Source organism: Capricornis sumatraensis, chromosome 1 (assembly GCF_032405125.1).
Source record: "Capricornis sumatraensis isolate serow.1 chromosome 1, serow.2, whole genome shotgun sequence".
NCBI classification, from domain to species: Eukaryota; Metazoa; Chordata; class Mammalia; order Artiodactyla; family Bovidae; genus Capricornis; species Capricornis sumatraensis.
In genome coordinates, this window is record NC_091069.1 from 6,171,449 (window position 1) to 6,189,414 (window position 17,966).

The 17,966-nt window shown below is 56.4% G+C and overlaps 1 protein-coding gene across 1 annotated transcript in view; it reads right to left on the reverse strand.

The window, feature by feature from the left end:
* ASS1 (argininosuccinate synthase 1) overlaps positions 1 to 17,966 on the reverse strand; it is a 51,301-nt gene that overhangs the window by 27,785 nt on the left and 5,550 nt on the right. The window contains exons 2-7 of the mRNA XM_068977893.1: positions 15,618 to 15,727; positions 13,364 to 13,432; positions 11,870 to 12,058; positions 5,354 to 5,410; positions 3,325 to 3,399; positions 51 to 121 (exon numbers count right to left, since the gene is read on the reverse strand). Coding sequence (XP_068833994.1) covers positions 51 to 121; positions 3,325 to 3,399; positions 5,354 to 5,410; positions 11,870 to 12,058; positions 13,364 to 13,432; positions 15,618 to 15,722 — 566 coding nt within the window. The 5' untranslated portion in view covers positions 15,723 to 15,727. The remainder of the gene's footprint in view (positions 1 to 50; positions 122 to 3,324; positions 3,400 to 5,353; positions 5,411 to 11,869; positions 12,059 to 13,363; positions 13,433 to 15,617; positions 15,728 to 17,966) is intronic.

Genomic DNA, 17,966 nt, shown 5'->3' on the forward strand with positions numbered 1-17,966 from the left:
GGGTGCTCACCGAGGCCTGGAGGAGCAGTGGACAGGCAGGTCCATCTTACCTGATATGCATCAGGTTCTCATCCATGCTCCACGGGCTCTTGGGGGTGACTGGGACAGGGATTCCATGTTGCTGCAGGTAAGAGGTTAAGACAACACAGGTAAGACAGTGTTGGCACAAGGCAGCTTGAAGGACATGAGGGTCAGGCCTGCTTGCCTCGGTTTCCTTTCAAAGTCAAAGACACCCCCACACTCTGGCTCCCAGGCCAACAAGACCCTGGACCGCCCCCTGCCCCCACAGTCTCCTTCTCCCCACCCCAGGCTGGCCTGGGGAGTGATGGCCCCATTTCTGAACACCCCCAGGTAGAGACTCTAAGACCCAGTGTCCGAGATGCTGTGGAGTGCATGCTGACCTTGGAGGTTTCTTCCAGAAGATTCTGAGTCCACACCTCAGGTGCTGAGGGTTTCCCAGCACCGTCCGTGGACTGCCACCCTATAAGCTGGGAAGTGGAATGGACCCAGTTTTCATTGTGGATTTCGACCAAGGCATGCGCACCCACGGGGGTGCTTAATGCTCATCCAAGGAAGCAAGAGGCGCCTATGAAAGCCTCTGGTTCAGGACACTTGTTCCCAGGGTGTGGCTGGGCACTTCCTGGGCCCACGTCTCCTCTGCTGCCTGTGGTCACCACGTGCACCACCCTGCAGCCCTGAAGAGGAGTAACCCTCCATCTGATGATGCTTTGCTTCCCAAATGATCCAATTCTTTGTTTAGGGGCAGACCCCCTGGAGACCCTGGGCCTGAAAGGCTGTGGGTGACGCGTTGAAGGTCTTTGGTATTAAAGACATCTTTGCTTCCTGAGCTGTCCCTTGCCACCCAGGCTGACACCTGGTTGGATCCAGCACAGGATACCATCCTGCTCGCTTCTCCCGGGTACACCGGCTACAGAAGACAGGTAAGCCAGCCTAGCCCAGCCACTGTAAATCAGCAAGACTTCCACTCTGCCTCCTAGACCCCCTTTCCAGCACCTCGCCTAGGTGGGTCCCACCAGTCTCCACTAGCAGTACCCCATCTTTCCGGACAGCTCTCTGCCCTGGCTCAGCTCATACCCACAACTAAGATTCTAGAGGCTTCCTCCAGGGACCTGCTGTTTTCTTCCTCACCACCTTACAATTTCAAAATAAATTAGATTAAACCTTCTGGATATTTTTTCCAGTTTTACCAAGAAACTCCGTTTTTAAAGCAACAGCCCACATCCACTCTAAAATCTGCATCCTCCTCAGTGGAGACCACATGGGTGAACGGAACACTTCACTTCGAGGCTGATCAATGTCGGGGGCTCCTTGCCCGACAGAGGTGCCCAGAGTCAAATCCACATGCTCGCCCTGTTCTGTCTCCAGGCAGAGAAGGCCCGGTGTGGGGACCAGGACCCTGTCTGTGCCAACTGGGCTGAAATCCCCGCAGAGGAGACTCCCCGGGCTGGGGGCTGAGAAAGCCAGTGGGCAGGTTCCTTGGAGCCTTTCTTCTGGGGGGTGGTTTGGAACCACTCTTGCCTTTTCTCTCTCCCACTGGGGCTCTGCTGGAGCAAAGAGAGAAGAACAGGACCGGCAACCCTTCCTCGGCAGGGAGACACACACAAATGCCAAACAGAGGCCCTCAACCAAAGAGGCTTGTTTCCCCTCCCTTCTCTGTCCTGAGCTCCCCGCCAACACACACACCCACACCCCGGAAACTCTGGATACAACTGCCAACAAAAAACAAAACTGCCTCTTGCCTGTACACAGACGATGCCCCGCTTTCTGGACCCGACCTTGCACGTTGGCTTTAAAAGAATTATGGTGACAGTGATAAGGATGGGGTGATTCTGAGTGGTTTTCCCGTTGGATGATGGATTTGGGTGGGGGGAGATGGAGAGTGATACAAATGCATGTTTGCCATGAGTCTCCCTACAGCACCTTGTGGCCTGGGCGACTTAACGGGTCTCAAAAGCAGGGCTTTTTCAAAGCCCCATTGATTTTTGTCTCAGCTGAAGCAGCTGCGTGGCTCTGAGTTTTGGACAGAGTCTGGCTGCTGCTCAATTATTCTGGTCACTCCCGGGTGCAGAGACACGGCCATCATTCTAGAACGTGGTCAGATTTTTCAGAGCTCGATTCTGATACCAGCCTCTGAGGGAGGCTCAGTGGTGGCGACCCAGACTCTCTCGCCAGGGCAAACTTTCCTGTTTAAAAGGTTATTTAAGACAGAAGCTGAGCCAAGAGCCTTGGGACAAACAATGACTTCAGAAATTCTGGCAAAACCCAGGAGCTGCTTCTGCTTGGGAGCTTCACAGAAACGAAGGACAGCATTATGGGTCAGCCCTTTCTCCAACCACGACTGCTGGCGTGAGAACAGGGATGGGCCGGGGCTCCAGATTCATTATTCTTCAAGATAAAACGTGCTTCAGATTCTGTATCCTCAAGGAGACCAAGGAGGGGAAGAAAGCCTCTAACCCCGTTCCCTTAATAGCTCTGCTATTTGGAAATTTGTTTGGCAACATATGGGCTTGCTCTTGTAAACTCCCCTTTTAATAATAAAACAACAGATGGTCGAGGAGATCTCTCCTCGGAGCTCTCCAGGTCTTAATGGGATGCTGACAGTAGGGGCAGGGCTGGGTCCCCGCCGCGTCCCCCGCCACGCGGCACCTTGGCTGCAGCGAGAGCTCACAGCCAGCCCTGGCGACTGCTATTTAAAAACCCGAGCAATTTTCTGGTGCGTGCACCAGGTTGCTTTCCCCTGTCTGATTGATTGAGGCTGTTTGTCAAGCGCTGCCACCGAGTCGCTAAAAAGAAAGGTACCCTGGGGAGTGGCTAAGGATCTCGATGCAAAACTTCTAATCTGTTTTCTCGCAACTTGTACTTCAAAAAGGGCTGGTGCTGCAGAAGCCTTTGTCTGCCTCTGGCCCTCGGAGCACCTACTTGTTCCTGCGAAAGCACCGGGGACAATTAGTCAGGTAATTAGGGGCAGAGAACAGCCTCGCTCACAGCCCCGTCTGAGTGACACACACCGCAGAGGTGCCAAGCTGAGCGGGAAGCGGAGGGGCACTGGTGTCCTCCCGCTGGGTAGACTGGGGTCGGGCGGGGGGGAGGGGCGGCGGGGTGACCTGAGAGATGCTCAGTCCTGGCGAGGACCACAGTTAGTTCTGTGGGGCTGGCCCAGGGAACAGGTGCTGGGGGAGGGCACCAGGGCTGAGGTTTGGTCCCCAGGCACGGGTACCAGCCCCAGCCTCGAACCTCTGGAGAGACATGCCTGGGGGGGGGACATTGGACGAGGGCCGGGGTGATGGCGGAGTCCGGCCTTACCTTCGCGTACTCCATCAGATCGTTGCGGCCCTGGAAGCGGTTATAGAACTCGGGCATCCTCCAGGGAGCGATGACCTGGACACGAGACAAGGAGTCAGGCCTGCTGATTCCTCCAGGTGCTGAAGCTGCAGAGCCACCTTCTCTGATAAGGGGCCTGAGGGTCCACCGGTGGCCTGGGTGGGGGGATCCGTGTAGCCCACAGGAAGGTCGGCGGGCAGGGGACCCCCTTAGGCAGGGGAGGGACACAGCCTGCCATCCCAGAGGGTGGTTTCGGAGAAAGCTTGAGTTCCATGGCAGAATGGCTGCGTGTCCCCAGGCAGGTCCCTGCCCTTCTGGATCTCAGTCTCCCCAACTGAGACATGAGGGTTTGAACCAGACAAGCCTCACGTTTCTCGATGCACTCCTGTCCAGAGGTCCAGGGCGCCCCCCCGCTCCTGGTGACTAAAGCCACCCAGCCTGGCCCTGCGGGGGCTCAAGCACATCCTCCGACCCACCCCTCCTGCCACCCTCCCACCCCCCACCCCCAGGATTGCTCTGGGTGGGGGAAAGGAGGGGAACTGGAGCATGACCGGAGGCACAGAACTCATTCTACCAGCCTGGGGGTGGAGGGTCAGGGACAGGTCCCCCAAGAAGAACCCCCACTCAGCCTTGAAGCCAGCCAGGCCTCTGCTCAACTGGAGGTGGGGAGGTGTCATCTAGATGGAGAAGCTGGTTTGATTTCTAGGCTGGGGGTGCCGGTGGGGCTGGGGTGGCTGTGCCCCCCACCCAAGTCCTGGAATGAGCAGAGCCTGGGCAGAGCACCCTCTGGCCTCATCCTGGTTCCCAGAGACCAGCTTGGGGCCCCATCACCAAGCCCCATTCCACCCCTGGGCTTGGCTTCTGTAGACAAAGACCCAGAAACCAGACACCCTGACCCCCCAAGTTGCTGTGGGAACAGAGAGTCGGGGTCAGGCCAGGCCCCAGGCCCACACACCTGCAGCATCAACACGCAGCTTATGTTTGGGGGCTTCTCTGCCTCCTGGTGTTTGGGGTCAAAGCAGATCACTAGAGCTTATGACTGCTCACCTCTAGGCCACTCTCACCCCCTAAGCAGCTGCTGGCTGATTGGTTAAAGAGACAGAGAAAGAGGTTCCACTTAAAAGAAAAAAATGAAAGCCCTTAGGGCCCCTTGCGGACTTGGGAAGGGCACATCTTTTGTAGCTTTAGCTGGAAGTGGCTGCAAAGAAGCTTGGAGCCACGCCCACCCACACTGTCCAAAGTGGGAGCCAGGGGCCACACGTGGCCTCGGAGGCCTGAACTGTGACTGGTCCTGGTTCTAAGTGGAGAGCACACAGCGGCTCTTAAAGACTTCGTACGGAAAGAATGTAAACTATTTCAACATCGATAACATGTTGAATGACACCATTTTGGATATAAGGTTCAATAAAACATATTATTAAAATGACATTACCTGTTGTTTTTCATCTTGGTTTTTTGACAGGGCCACGAGAAAAATCGAAATAATCACCCTGGGACATGCATTTGCAGCGCGCAGTGCAGCTCTGCTGTGGGCTCTGTTCACTAGATGCCCAGAGGCCTGGGCCTGCTTTTCCCCCTCCCAGGAAGGAATCAAAGAACCCGGAGTCTGGTTCAGGCAGCCGAGAAGGAGGGGGCCTGAGCTGGGGGGCTCCCGCCAGGGTGGAGGGCTGTGAGCAGCCCTGAAATCAGCCCAGAATGGTCCTAGTCCGCACGTGGGAAGGTAGGCGTGGACCCACAAGGATGCTGCTGGAAGGGCGGCCTCGTCTTTCCGTTCAGTGCCTGATCCACCCAGGTGCCGGGGCAGCCTCTCCGGGAAGGACGAACGGTCAGGGACAGAGTGCTGTCCCCTGCAGCTGGGGTAAGTGGAGGGAGTGCTCCGTGGAAGAAGGGCACCACCCGCCACAAGGCCCCTGTCTGGGGAACCTCCCAGTGAGCCCCGTGCCCTGTTCTCCCCACCCTGGGCCTCAGCCACCAGCACCTACCCTTTTAGAGGAGAGAAGCAACATCTTACCTTGATCTGGGGGGCCAGCGAGTAGCAGGTGAGCTCAAACCGGATCTGGTCGTTCCCCTGAAACATACAACAGGGGGTTTCAGGAGCCACAGAATGGGGACTGGTTGGGAGGGGTCAGGGGAGAGGCAGTGCCGGGCGACCTTCGACGGTGCCCCCTGGGTGCTCCTGTCCCGCACAGGCTCTCCCCTCCTGAACCGGGTGCTACCAAGCCATCTAAAAGATGAACACTGGGCTTTCTTGGAGCGGGCTTTCTGCCCTGGACTCGAGCCTGGGTCTCCGTGAGTGCAGAGCCGAGCTGCGAGGGGACTCGAACGTGCAGGATGTGTACGCACAAGATGCCCAAGTGATGGTGCGACTGAGACGTGACGATCGGGACCTCTGTGTGCAACAGTGTGAGGGTGCACCGTGGCAGGTGGGGGCTGTAGGCCACGGCGTGCACAGGCACGGGTGGGTGTGTCTGGGAACGCGACAGGCCTCGCACATGGGTCATCAAGTATGTCCACTCTCTGGGGGGGTGGAGGGGGGCGGCGCGTACACCTGCGGGGCTGGAGGCCTGGCTCCGCTGAGACCTCAGGCAGCCTCCCTGGGGCTGCCCACGCCTCAGCCTCTTCCTGCCTGGCCTCACTGGCCCTAAGATCGAGCTCATTTCCGGGGGTTTCATGGCATTGTGTCCACTGAACTGGGAGCCCCGTGTCCTCTGTGAGCCTCGGGTATCTCGTCTACACAGTAGCTGTTTGGGGGAGGGGTTGGATGAGGATGACCACCGAGGCCCTTTGCTTCTCTGCACAAACTGGTCCAGAGGTAGGAGGGGCTTGTCCAAGGGCACAGAGCCCAGCCTAAGCCGGGGCATGGGGGCCCCATTGCCCCCATCCCCCTCGGGTGAGTGGTCTACGCCCTCGAGGGGAGGAGGAGAGGGCCCAGCCCGCCAGCCCTGGAGACAATGGCTTCCAGCCACCCGCCTGCCCCCCATCAACTCAGCGGCCTGGAGGGAGGCTTAAGCGCTGTGGAAATAACAGAGGGACCTCTTGCCTACTGTGAAAACTGCACGGGCGCAGCCAGGCAGCGGCGGGAATAACATGTTATTTTCCAGAGTCTTGTCAGGCGACGCGGAAATACTGGTTTCAGCCCCTCTCCTTGGAGCCAGGAGCCGAGGCTGCTCCTCTCTGATTGCTCCCCGGGCCCATGGGCTGGGCCAGACCAGCCGTCCCCATTGGCCTCCGTCTGGTCCCTCCAGTGAGGGCCTACTTTGTGCTGGCTTTCCCATGGGAGAGCCACCTGGCACCAGTGGGGGGTTTTTAACCCTGTTTTGCAGATGAAGTGATTCAAGGTCAGAGAGGTGGAGCCACTTGTCCAGGGACACACAGCCAGAAGGCGCCAATCCCACCCTGACAGCTCACCGTCAGATCACGGGGCTGAGCTCCATACACAACTCCACAAATCCTTACACGGCAGCGCCCCATTATTATCCCCATCTCAGAGGATGAGATGGTTGGATGGCATCACTGACTCTATGGATGTAAATTTGAGCAAACTCGGGGAGAGAGTGAAGGACAGGGAAGCCTGGCGTGCTGCAGTCCATGGGGTTGCAAACAGTTGGCCGTGACTGAGAGACTGAACATCAAATAACAACATGGATGGGGAAACTGAGGCACAGGTGGTAATGCCTGCTCAAGGGCCAGTGGGCTGCAGTTCCTGGAGCGGCGGCGGTGGTACTTGATTAGAGGCAGGCTTACTTTAGACTCGTAAAGCATATGGTCCAGTGTTGCATATCATGGTGATTATTCCTCCAGGGCTTCAGGTTTCCCCAGCACAATGGTGGCTTGTGCTTCCCTGGACCGGCATGTCTGGCTGGGGTCTGCCTAACAGGATCGCCGTGGGGACACCCATCTGTTCCCGAGCCAGATGCCCTCGCAGGAGCCAGAGTTGAAAACTGTCCCAGACAGGCTCTGAGACCTGTCCAGTCCTTCCCCTTCCTAACTCCAGGACCCCCAGCCCCAGGGAGGCCCTGGCAGGTTCCAGGGGGCCAAGGCGGGAGGTATATCACATCCTGCACACCCGCCATGTGTCCACGCACGGACACACGTGCGCAAGTGCAGGTGTGCCCTTGGGGACTGCACGGGGCCCTCCCATCTGCTCCTGGACGAGCCACACAGATGGCGCTGTCTACAAAACTGCTGCCCACGGCCCTGCGGCTCCTATTCCCAGGCCCCTCTTCCAAAACCAGGGGAGGGAGGGAGGGAAGAGGCTCAGGAAGGGCCACCCCAGCTCCCGTGCAGCCCTCTGGCGGGGAGGGATCAGAGTCCCCGAAGGGCTGTGAAGGGGCGGGCCCCAGCCCTCTCTGCACCAGGTGCCACGTGGGCTGGGCCTGGGCAGGGAAGCCATCTCGGGCCTCCGGGTCTTTGCACAAGCTGTTCCTACAGCCTGGGGTGCCCTTCCTGCCTGACATCACTGCTGACTCCTGTTCTCTCTGACGCCTCAGGGCCACCATTACCCCTTGCTGGGTTAGTCCCCGATACGAGCTTCCCAGGCGGTGCTAGTGACAAAGAACCCGCCCACCAACACAAGAGATGCAGGTTCGATCCCTGGGTTAGGAAGATCCCCTGGACGAGAGCATGGCAACCCACTCTAGTATTCTTGCCTGGAGAATTCCATGGACAGGGAGCCTGGTGGGCTACAGTCCATGGGGTCAGAGTCGGACACGACTGAACTGGCTTTGTCCATATGGACATTCCAGGGCATGGAGGAAAGCCAGTGCTGGGTAAGGGTTCAGTGGGCGGAGTCAATGAGCCAGCGCATGAGAGAGGCTGGAATGAGGGCCCCGAGGCCCTGGGTCTCTCCACTGCCCAACCTGCGGAAAGTTCTGGCTTAGGTGGTCCCATGTGGATCTGACTCTGGGTTGCCAGCCTTCTGCGGCTGCGTCGCTCACTCTGGGTGCTCATCTCACGTGTTCGAGTCATGATACCCCCCGTCCTGGGGCGGGGGGCTGGCAAACAGACCACCAGCCCCTGCAGGTGGGTGGCCCCTCTCTCCCCAGCAACCCCGTCTCACGCCTGGCATCCTCTGGAACCCTCCAGGCCTCCCTGCTTCTCCCCAATCTCTTCCCTCTTGTAGGCATCTGTCTTCAGAGGCTGCTGGGGGCTTTCCCAGGTCATGTAAACAAGGGGAAACCAAGGCATGGGAGTAATTCATGCCCATCAACCCCCAGAAGAAATGGGAGCTGTTGGGGTGGAGGGCAGACAGGGCCCCCCGTCCCCTGTGGCCTTGCTGCTGGTCTTGGAGCCCCCAGTGATGTTTCAAATCTGACTCTCTAATGGACACTGAACTGCAGGACCGTCCCCAGATCTCCAGAGGCCACAAAACTACCGCAGACAGTATTCTCAGAGCCCAAGCCCTGCAGTACCAGAGGAAAACAGGTTCCCTGCAGGGTCAGCCCAGGAAGGCCGCAAACCTGGGCCTCTGGTGCCCTCTTGTGTCCAAATGGAGAAACGCACACAAGTGCTGGCCTCCGTTTCCACCTGTGGGCTTACGTGCTCAATTATGTCTGGCTCATCGCAACCCTATCGACTGTAGCCCACCAGGCTCCTCTGTCCATGCGATTTCCCAGGCAATACTGGAGTGGGCTGCCATGTCCCTCTTCAGTAGCGTCTGACTCTTTGTGACCCTATGGACAGTAGCCCGCCAGACTAGCTCACAGGCAGCTTGGGAATGGCTTCCCAGGTGGGACAGTGCTAGAGAGTTCATCTGCCAACCTCGTCCCCAACACGTAACGCTTCCAGGCCCCGCCACCATGGCACCGTTGAACTTAGAAAAGTTGGAAATGCCACAGACTCTCTTAAAATAAAATTGGCCTTATTTTAAAGACAATGAACCTAAACTGCTTTGATGGGTTTCCCTGGTGTCTCAGTGGTAAAGAAGCCACCTGTGGTGCAAGAGCCCTGGGTTTGATCCCTGGGTCGGGGAGATCCCCTGGAGGAGGAAGCGGCAATCCACTCCAGTATTTCTTGCCTGGAGAATCCCCGTGGACAGAGGAGCCTGGCGCGCACCGCACCCTTCACAGACTCCCGCACAAGCTTGCTGACTGAGCACCAGGCGAACGAGTGAGCTTCCAGACACACGAGCCGGCGCCGCCTGGTGGGGGCGCTGTTTGGCAAAATAAAAATGCAGTCGCTCAGTCGTGTCCGACTCTTGGAGACCCCATAGACTATAGCCTACCAGGCTCCTCTGTCCATGGGATTTTCCAGGCAATAGTACTGGAGTGGATTGCCGTTTCCTTCTCCAGCGGATCTTCCCAACCCAGGGATCGAACCCGGGTCTCCCGCATTGTAGACAGACGCTTTACCGTCTGAGCCACCAGGGAAGTCCTAGGCTGCTCGCCAAGGCCACCCCCGAACGGCGCCTCGTCCATCATAATCTGAGTGTGACTCACTGTCACACTGAGCCAGGGCCTGCCCCCTCCACCCTGCACTGCCTCGGGTGGGGGGCCGCGTCCGATCAGGACGTGTGTGCTGGAGCACCCCATCCTTGTTGGCGGGGTGTCCGCTGAGAGCTCGAGAGTCTCCAGTGTGTGTGGGTGTTAGTCGCTCAGTCGATCCCAGGGACTGCAGCCCACCAGGCTCCTCTGTCCATGGGATTCTCCAGGCAAGAATATTGGAGTGGGTTGCCATTTCCTTCTCCAGGGGATCTTCCTGACCCAGGGATCGAACCTGGGTCTCCTGCATTGCAGGCGGACGCTTTACCACCTGAGCTACTAAGGAAGCCCCAGAGTCTCCAGTAACACTGCCCAAAGGCCGCGGGCATGGTTAGGAATTTTGTTTCTTGAGTCTGTCACCCGCGGGACACAGTGCTGAGGGCTCTTCCTGTTTTATACCCCCAGGGTCCCCCTTCTGTCCGCCCTCCTGCACACAAGGGCCGGAAGGAGAAGGTGTATTTCAGATTGAACTATGTCCCCACAAAAGGTAGAAAGAAAGAAAGAAAAAAATATGGTGAAGCCCTAACCGCCCCCCAACCCCCACCCCCAGCCCTTCAGAACGGGACCTTATTTGGAAATAGTCTTACGGACATCATCCAGTTAAGATGAGGTCATTAGGGTGGGTATGACTGGTGTCCTGGGATAAAAGAGAAATTTGGACACAGAACCGGACATGTACAGGGAAGGCAAATGTGAAGACGCCCGAGGAGATGGCGCGTGGGGATGGAGGCCTGGGGTGGTGCACCCACAAGCCAAGGATGCCGGGGAGAGCCTGGAACCCTTCCCTAGCACCTTCAGGCTGCCAACACCTTGGTTTTGGACTTCTGGCCTCCAGAGAGGCTCCGTTCCTGGTGTTTACACCGCACAGTCTGTAATGCGGTTGCCCTGGAAACAAAGACAGGGTCTCCTCTCCACTTTGCAAGTGAAGAACCTGAGGCTCAGGAAAGGCAAGGGCCTTACTCAGGGTCACACAGCTGGGACTCAAGCCCTCTGGGAACGGGTGGCCTCCTGTCCACCGCGTTGCACAGCGACTCCCACGGTGACCTTGGCCAGATGTCCACCTCAGAACATAGCCTACTGTTCAGTGGAATATTATGTGCTGAGCTCACACTGGAATACTTTCTTCTGTGTGATGACGTCACAGACTGGACACACAGTAGTTTCATTTCTTTCCATCTGCATTCAGTTTCTCGAGATAGATGGCTTAGTGAATTTTATCTTTTAAATTCAACCTTGAAGTTTTCAAAATCAGATCTATGCAACACGTTATTAAGAGGGATTTCCCTGGTGGTTAAGAATCCACCTGGCAGTGCAGGGGACTCAGGTTCCATCCCTGGTTGGGGAACTAAGATCCCACATGCTGCAGCCAACTAAGCTCTCGCTCTGCAATGAAGACCCAGCGCAGCCAAAAAAAAAAAAACAAACAAACACAACAGAGACATCAATTCCATTCCTGCCCCTTCCACTCACTGTGGAGAGTTTCCATGTAGCTTCCCAGTATTTCTTTCTTATGCAAAATGTAGTATATAGTATCATACAATTGTGCACCCTGCCTTTTTTCACTTACTGTATGCATTCTGGGTGATCATGCTCGTGCCTTTTCATGACTATATTGCAAACCATTGTGTTATTTATGCAGCCAACCCCCTATTTATGGATATTTGATGGGTTTTCATCTTTTATAATAGTTTTGAAATAACTAATACTAGGCATGAAAAAAGAAAAAGATGAGCCTGAGCCTCAGACGCAGGTTTGCAAAAATGGGGTGACACAGCTTCTACCACAGCAGGAACATGGGAGACACACACTTGGGGCGCAGAGTGGAGCTGTCCCTGACTTGCTGCTGGAAACATTCCTGTTGGAGTGGATGGGCCAGTCTGTCCACATAGTCCCCTTAGTCATGCTGGGCGGGCCAGTCCATGGCACAGCAGACTGTTCTGGGGGAGAACTAACAACTGCTCGAGGACCGCCCATCAGGCCTGGTTGGCCACGTCCCCCTGGCAGGCCCCTGCATCCTCACCCTCCCCAGCCACAAACCCTGGCCTCACCTTTCCCGTGGCGCCGTGAGACACATACTTGGCTCCTTCTCGCTGGGCTATCTCCACCTGCTTGCGGGCGATGCAGGGCCTGGCGAGAGAAGTGCCCAGGAGGTATCGGTCCTCGTACAGCGCGCTGGACTGGATGGCCGGCCAGATGAACTCCTCCACAAACTCCTTGCTGATGTCTTCAATGAACACCTACAGGAGAGCAGCCCATGGGAGGGAGCCTTGGCAAGGACAGGGCACTGTCAGAAGACAGAGTCTCCAATGGCCTGCGTCTAAGGCAGAGGCAGCTAACAGATGCTTAAGGGTGGTCTTGAAAATGCAGTAGAAAACGATTCACTTTTGTTAAATCTCAACTCTTGAGTGCATGCTGTCACTTCAGCTGTGTCCGACTCTGTGACCCTATAGACTACAGTCCACCAGGTTCCGCTGTCCATGGGATTTTCCAGGCAAGAATCCTAAAGTGGGTTGCCACACCCTCCTCCAGGGCGTCTTCCTGACCCAGGGATTGAACCTGTGTCTCCTGAGTCGCTGGTGGATTCTTTGCCACTGAGCCAGCAATCAAGCCCCAACTCTTGAATACAAAATGTGATATATACACGAAGCATTTCTGCTGCATGCCCAAGTGAGTTACTAGCTAAATTAGCCACTCTTCTCATAAACCATCATTCGTACCTGAATGAAAGACTGACAGATAAAACAAGGCCAATTCAGACTTGGGTTTTTGGCCATGATTTGCATGAAAATGAAGTGACCCTGTCACTTCAAGGAAAACTGAATATTTGTTGCCAGTGATAAAACTCAAGCTTTCCAGTAAAAAAAAAACTAGAATTATGGAAAACTTGTATCTGACACTGTGAACTGGACAGCTTCTGATGTGAGTTTTATTGCGCTTCGCAGATACTGTTTCCTTTGTGCTGTGAGCTTATGTGAGCAGGGACTATGATGGCCAAGTTCATCTTATGGGCTGCTCACTGATACTGTTAAGTGGATGGAAGGATGGGTGGGTGGACAGGTAGCTGGATTAGGGGTGGGCAGGTGAATGGATGGACGAGGAAGATGTAGACGGATGGGGAGGTGGGACGGGGAGGTGATGGGGTGGAAGAGAGGCTAGGAGAAACTAGAAGATGGTTCACACAGCAAAGTGAAAGTGAGAGTCGCTCAGTCATGTCTGGCTGTTTGTGACCCCAGGGCCTATAGAGTCCATGGAATTCTCCAGGCCAGAACACTGGAGTGGGCAGCCTTTCCCTTCTCCAGGGGATCTTCCCGACCCAGGGATCAAGCCTAGGTCTCCTGCATTGCAGGCAGATTCTTTACCAGCTGAGCCACAAGGGAAGCCCTCATACCAAAAGCCGAAGGAATTGACCTCATACTCTTGGAAGCAAGAGGACCAACTGGAAGGGGCATAGGAAGCAAGAAGCCCTGGGACAGGGACCCCCACAGCTGACCCCAACATGTCAGATCCCATTTCCAGCCCCCAACCCTGCCCACACTTGGTACCTTTTTGGCCCCAAGCTTCAGCGCCTTCTTCCTGGCTTCCTCAAAGTCTTCCTTCTGGCCGATGTTGGCCTGAGAAGCAGATGCAGAGAGGACCCATCAGCCCAGGGGCAGAAAGAAGAGCTGAGAAGAATGTCACCCCCCCACACCCCACCCTCTCCACCCGAGGGTGAGTCCTGGGCAGGTGTCTTTCACACACAACTGTCTACAGATGAAGGTCGTTTTCTTTGGATGGCTGAGGTCACAGTAGGAAGGAGAAAGGACAAGAACCAGGGTCTGGGGACGCTGTACTCCTTGGAGCTGCCTGAGGCTCTGGAAAGCAGTTTCAAGGAGCTAGACAGGCTGAATCTGGCCCTGTGCCCCTGGGCTGTGGGGTTGCAACATTCGCTGTCACTGCATTGAAGGTCTAAAGCTGCCTTTGGACCCATCAATCTTTTCCCGAAATTCCCCCAAAGCCAGTACAAAGGTTGGCTTGTCAGCAGCTGCCCGATTCCCTGCTCACTGCCCCAGCCAAGTGCAGCAACTTGATTGCCCTGGGCACCAGAGCTGGCGGGAAGCAGAGGCCCAGGCTAGGAGCGCCCAGCTATCCCCCTGCTGGAGCCTGACCTCTGGTTCCGACAGCCCCGTCTAGACACAGGCATGTTTTCTGCTGGCCTCCCACCCAGACCTTGACCCTGGACTCTGCTCAGCAGATTCCAGAGTGTTCCCAGAGTCCAGGTGCAGGGGCTTTTTCTGAGGCCGCTAAGCTTTTAAATCTGCCTGGTGATAGTCTGGGGTCTGGACCACCCACTGGTGCCGCCATGGCGCGAAGCACACACTCCAGGCTCTTTGTGTTCACTCAGAGTCATTGCTTGCTCTCCGCAGGGGGCTGTGGGCCAGACACTTCCCCTCCCTGGGCCTCACCCTTGCCCTCCACTGGAGTGGTGTGGGGTCGGCACTGTTACCAGTGGTAGACTGACTTTAACTGCAAACCATTCTTGACAAGAACGAACTTCTGTCCAGTGCCCCCCCACCCCCCCCACCCCCCGCCCCCGCCACTTTCTCTGGGAAGAGAAACTTCTCTCCTGGGACCACTTTCTACAGGGATGCATATGAGTGCTAAGTCACTTCAGAGACCACATGGACTGTAGCCCACCAGGCTTCTCTGTCCATGGAGTTCTCCAGGCAAGAACACTGGAGTGGGTCGCCATGCCATTCTCCAGGGGATCTTCCCAACCCAGCGATCGAACCTTCATCTCTTACACCTCCTGCACTTGCAGGCAAGTTCTTTACCACTAGCGCCACCTGGGACGCCCACACACAGGGATGGATGAGAGCAAATGTTTCCTGCTCACTATAGGGACAAGCCTCCAAGGGACAGCCATACTGAGAAATGAGTGGTGGGCAGGCACTTGGGCCAGTGAATGAGTGTTCCCTTGGCCTTTCCATCAGAGCCTCTGGGGAGAGTCCTTTCTCTCAGAAGACTAGGGGATGATGAGAGCCTTGCCTGCCCTGTGGAGAGGCCAAGACTGACGCCAAGCCGAGATGGAGGCAAATCTGGATAAGCACCTGGATTCAGCCTTGCCTGAAGCTATCTTACCCTGGCCTTCTTGGTTATATGAAAAACTGAATTATGTTGGTTTTCTTCTTTTGTTGTTGTTTATTTTTGGTTTTGTTTGGCCTAAGCTAGATTTCTAGAATTTGCCAGTCTTGTGGAGAAAGACTCAGAGGTTATGTCCAGGTTTATCAGAAGTGAAGCTGGTTTGATTAGGGATATCTGCTATGGACCCTGGATGGGGGAGTGGCATCTTAGTTAATCTATTACCTATGGCCTGTGGCCTATTTGCTGTTCCAGAATTAGGTGATCTCTAATCATCTAGCTTAGCCCATGTAGGAGCCTAGGTCTTTGCTGAATTACTGAGGGCTGCAAGAAAGGGAAAGTTTATGTGACTTTCCACGGTCTTCAGCAGACCCAAGCCAAGCCCCTGGTCCCTCCCTGGGCAGGGTGGCTTAGCAGCTCCACCACACTCACTCCTGGTGCCCCCTGCCCCTGCTTCAGTGAATGCACGGAGAGCCAGCCTCCTTTATGCTCTGGGGGGCACATCTCAGACCTGGGGGACATCAAAGGAGCTCACCTAACAGATAGAAAGAGACAGTAAACAAGAATTTCCCTACAGTTTGAGACAGGCTTGGGTGAGGGGGCAGGCTTGGATTAGTAACAGCGGGCAGGTAGGCAGCAGGACCAACAGGTAGAAAGACACGCCGGGCGCCCGCTCACCAGGTAGGCAATGACATCATAGCCTTGCTCCTTCAGCCACACGAGGATGCAGGAGGTGTCCAGGCCCCCACTGTAGGCCAGAACCACGGAGCCTTTGCCGGACATCGCGACTGGAGGGAGACGAGAAGGAATGTGAGTGACCCAGAGCCAGCCCCCGCACCCCGCCTGCCAACCCCTCCCAGCGGCTCCCTCCTGGCCTTGGGCACCCTTATCCCCCGGACAGGCCGCCATGGGGTTCAGAACAGGATGTTCACTTGTCATCAGGAGCCCTGAGGAGCTGACCCTTCATGCGGCCACACCTCTTTTCCCCCTGCTCCCCATTCCCCCTGGGGGACCCTGACCCCGCACATCCCCACAGACCACGCTGGGGCCTGGCAGGGGGAGGCATGTAGCCAATCCCCCACCAGCTGGAGAAGAAGACAAAAGACTGAGCTGTTGGGACTGAGGTCGGGATGCCAAGGTCGCAGCGTCAGGAGACGGGAGGGGAGTCTCAGGCAGCCCACACATCTCCTTGCTAAGCTCCTTGCTAAGCTGGGCCAGGGCAAGGCATGGCCCTGGGAGCCTCATACAGATCACCCAGCACCCCCACTCTGACCCCAGGAAGTGGGCATCATGCCCGCCACTGGGGAGGCAGAACTGAAGCTCAGAGAGGTAGATGGCTAGCTCGAGGTTGCAGAGCACACGGCTGTGTCTGGCTCCAGAACCTCGGCTCTTCCCAGGCGGCAGGACGCCCTCTCGGCTCTATGGGGGACAGGATGCTGGGGGCAGAGCCCTGCCCGCCCAGACCTCTTCCACTTGGGCCCAGTGAACCTTCACACAAAGGGGTTTTTTGCTCTTTTCAAACACAATTACCTCTGAGAGGGGAAACACAAGCCCTGCATCCCCAACACCTGAGAGAACTCAACTCCAGAAAGATTAGCTGGGAGGAGCTTGGAGACCAACTTCCTCCCCCTGTGCAGAGGGGGATCCACGGCCCGGAAGCTGTCTGTCCCTGTCCGTGTTCAGTTGAATCTGACTCTTCACGACCCCGTGGACTGTTGCCCGCCAGGCTCCTCTGTCCATGAGATTTTCCAGGCAACATTACTAGAGTGGGTTGCCATTTCCTATTAGGCTATCTTCCCAACCCAGGGATCGAACCCACGTCTCTTGCGTCTCCTGCAATGGCAGGTGGGTTCTTTACCACTAGAGCCACCTGGGAAGCCCATAACTCATTAGTCCAAGGCCCAGAGGGAGAAGGTAATTGGGTGTACAGATGACGGATCCGTCCTTCCCAGCAGGACAGGTGTGTGCCCCCACCGATCCCTCCCTCTCCTCAGCTAAACCGAAGTTTCCAGAAGGTACCAAGGCCTCCTCACTCCTTGCTTTTACAGCCTCCGTTCCTTCAGCCCAGAAGGCCCTCCTGGAAGCCTCGGGCAACATTCGGGCTTGCCCTGCCTCCCTTGCACTCCCTATGTGGCCCTGAGCATAGAGGCTGCTATGTGCCCACTTTGCTGAAGAGGAGACTGAGGGTCAGAGAGGCGGGGTCACTTGCTTGAGGTCCTGCAGTCAGCAGGTGGCAGGGCTAGATCTGGATCCAAGCCACCTGGTTCCAGCCTCTGTGGACTCGGTCCCAGCTTCTTGCACTTGCGGGGAGCATGCTTGTTTCTGGTGGGAGCATTTACACTAGGGACTGACCAAGGTCAGGGTCCTTAACAGATGCTGTTGGGAAAGGCTGCGGATACCTCTGCTTTGATCCACGTAAGCCCAGAAGGGGTGTCACCTTGCTTCCAAGGATGCAGGCTCCTGCATCCTGAAGGGGCCTGGAGGTTTGGTGGCAAAGCGGTTGCTCAGCCCTTTGCAGCAGAGCCCAGCCCAACCGAGGGGCGGCAAGAGCATTCATCCTATGAACTGCAGCAGCTGCTGCTTAGTTATGACATCTTTGGAACCCCATGGACTGTGGCCCACCAGGCTCCTCTTTCCATTGGATTTCCCAGGCAAGAATACTGGAAGGGGGTGCTATTTCCTGCTCCAGGGGATCTTCCCGATCCAGGGATCGAACTTGTGTCTCATGCATTGGTAGGCGGATTCTTTACCATCTGAGCCACCTGGGAAGCCCTATGCTATGTGCAGTCCCTGGCATCTCACCAGACCGCCCACCAGCCAGTCCCAGGGCTCACATGTCCTTCCTGCCCCTGGGACTAGGAAGGGGAAATATCTCACAAACAGTGAGGTTGGAGGCAGTTCTGATGGATAAATGTCCAAGACTCTCCCCTTCATTCAACTACCTGCCCAGGTAGTCCTGGGCAGGGTGGGGCCAGCAGATGTGCCCATGGCAACCGCAGCCTGGCAACGGCGGATCAGGAGGGAGGG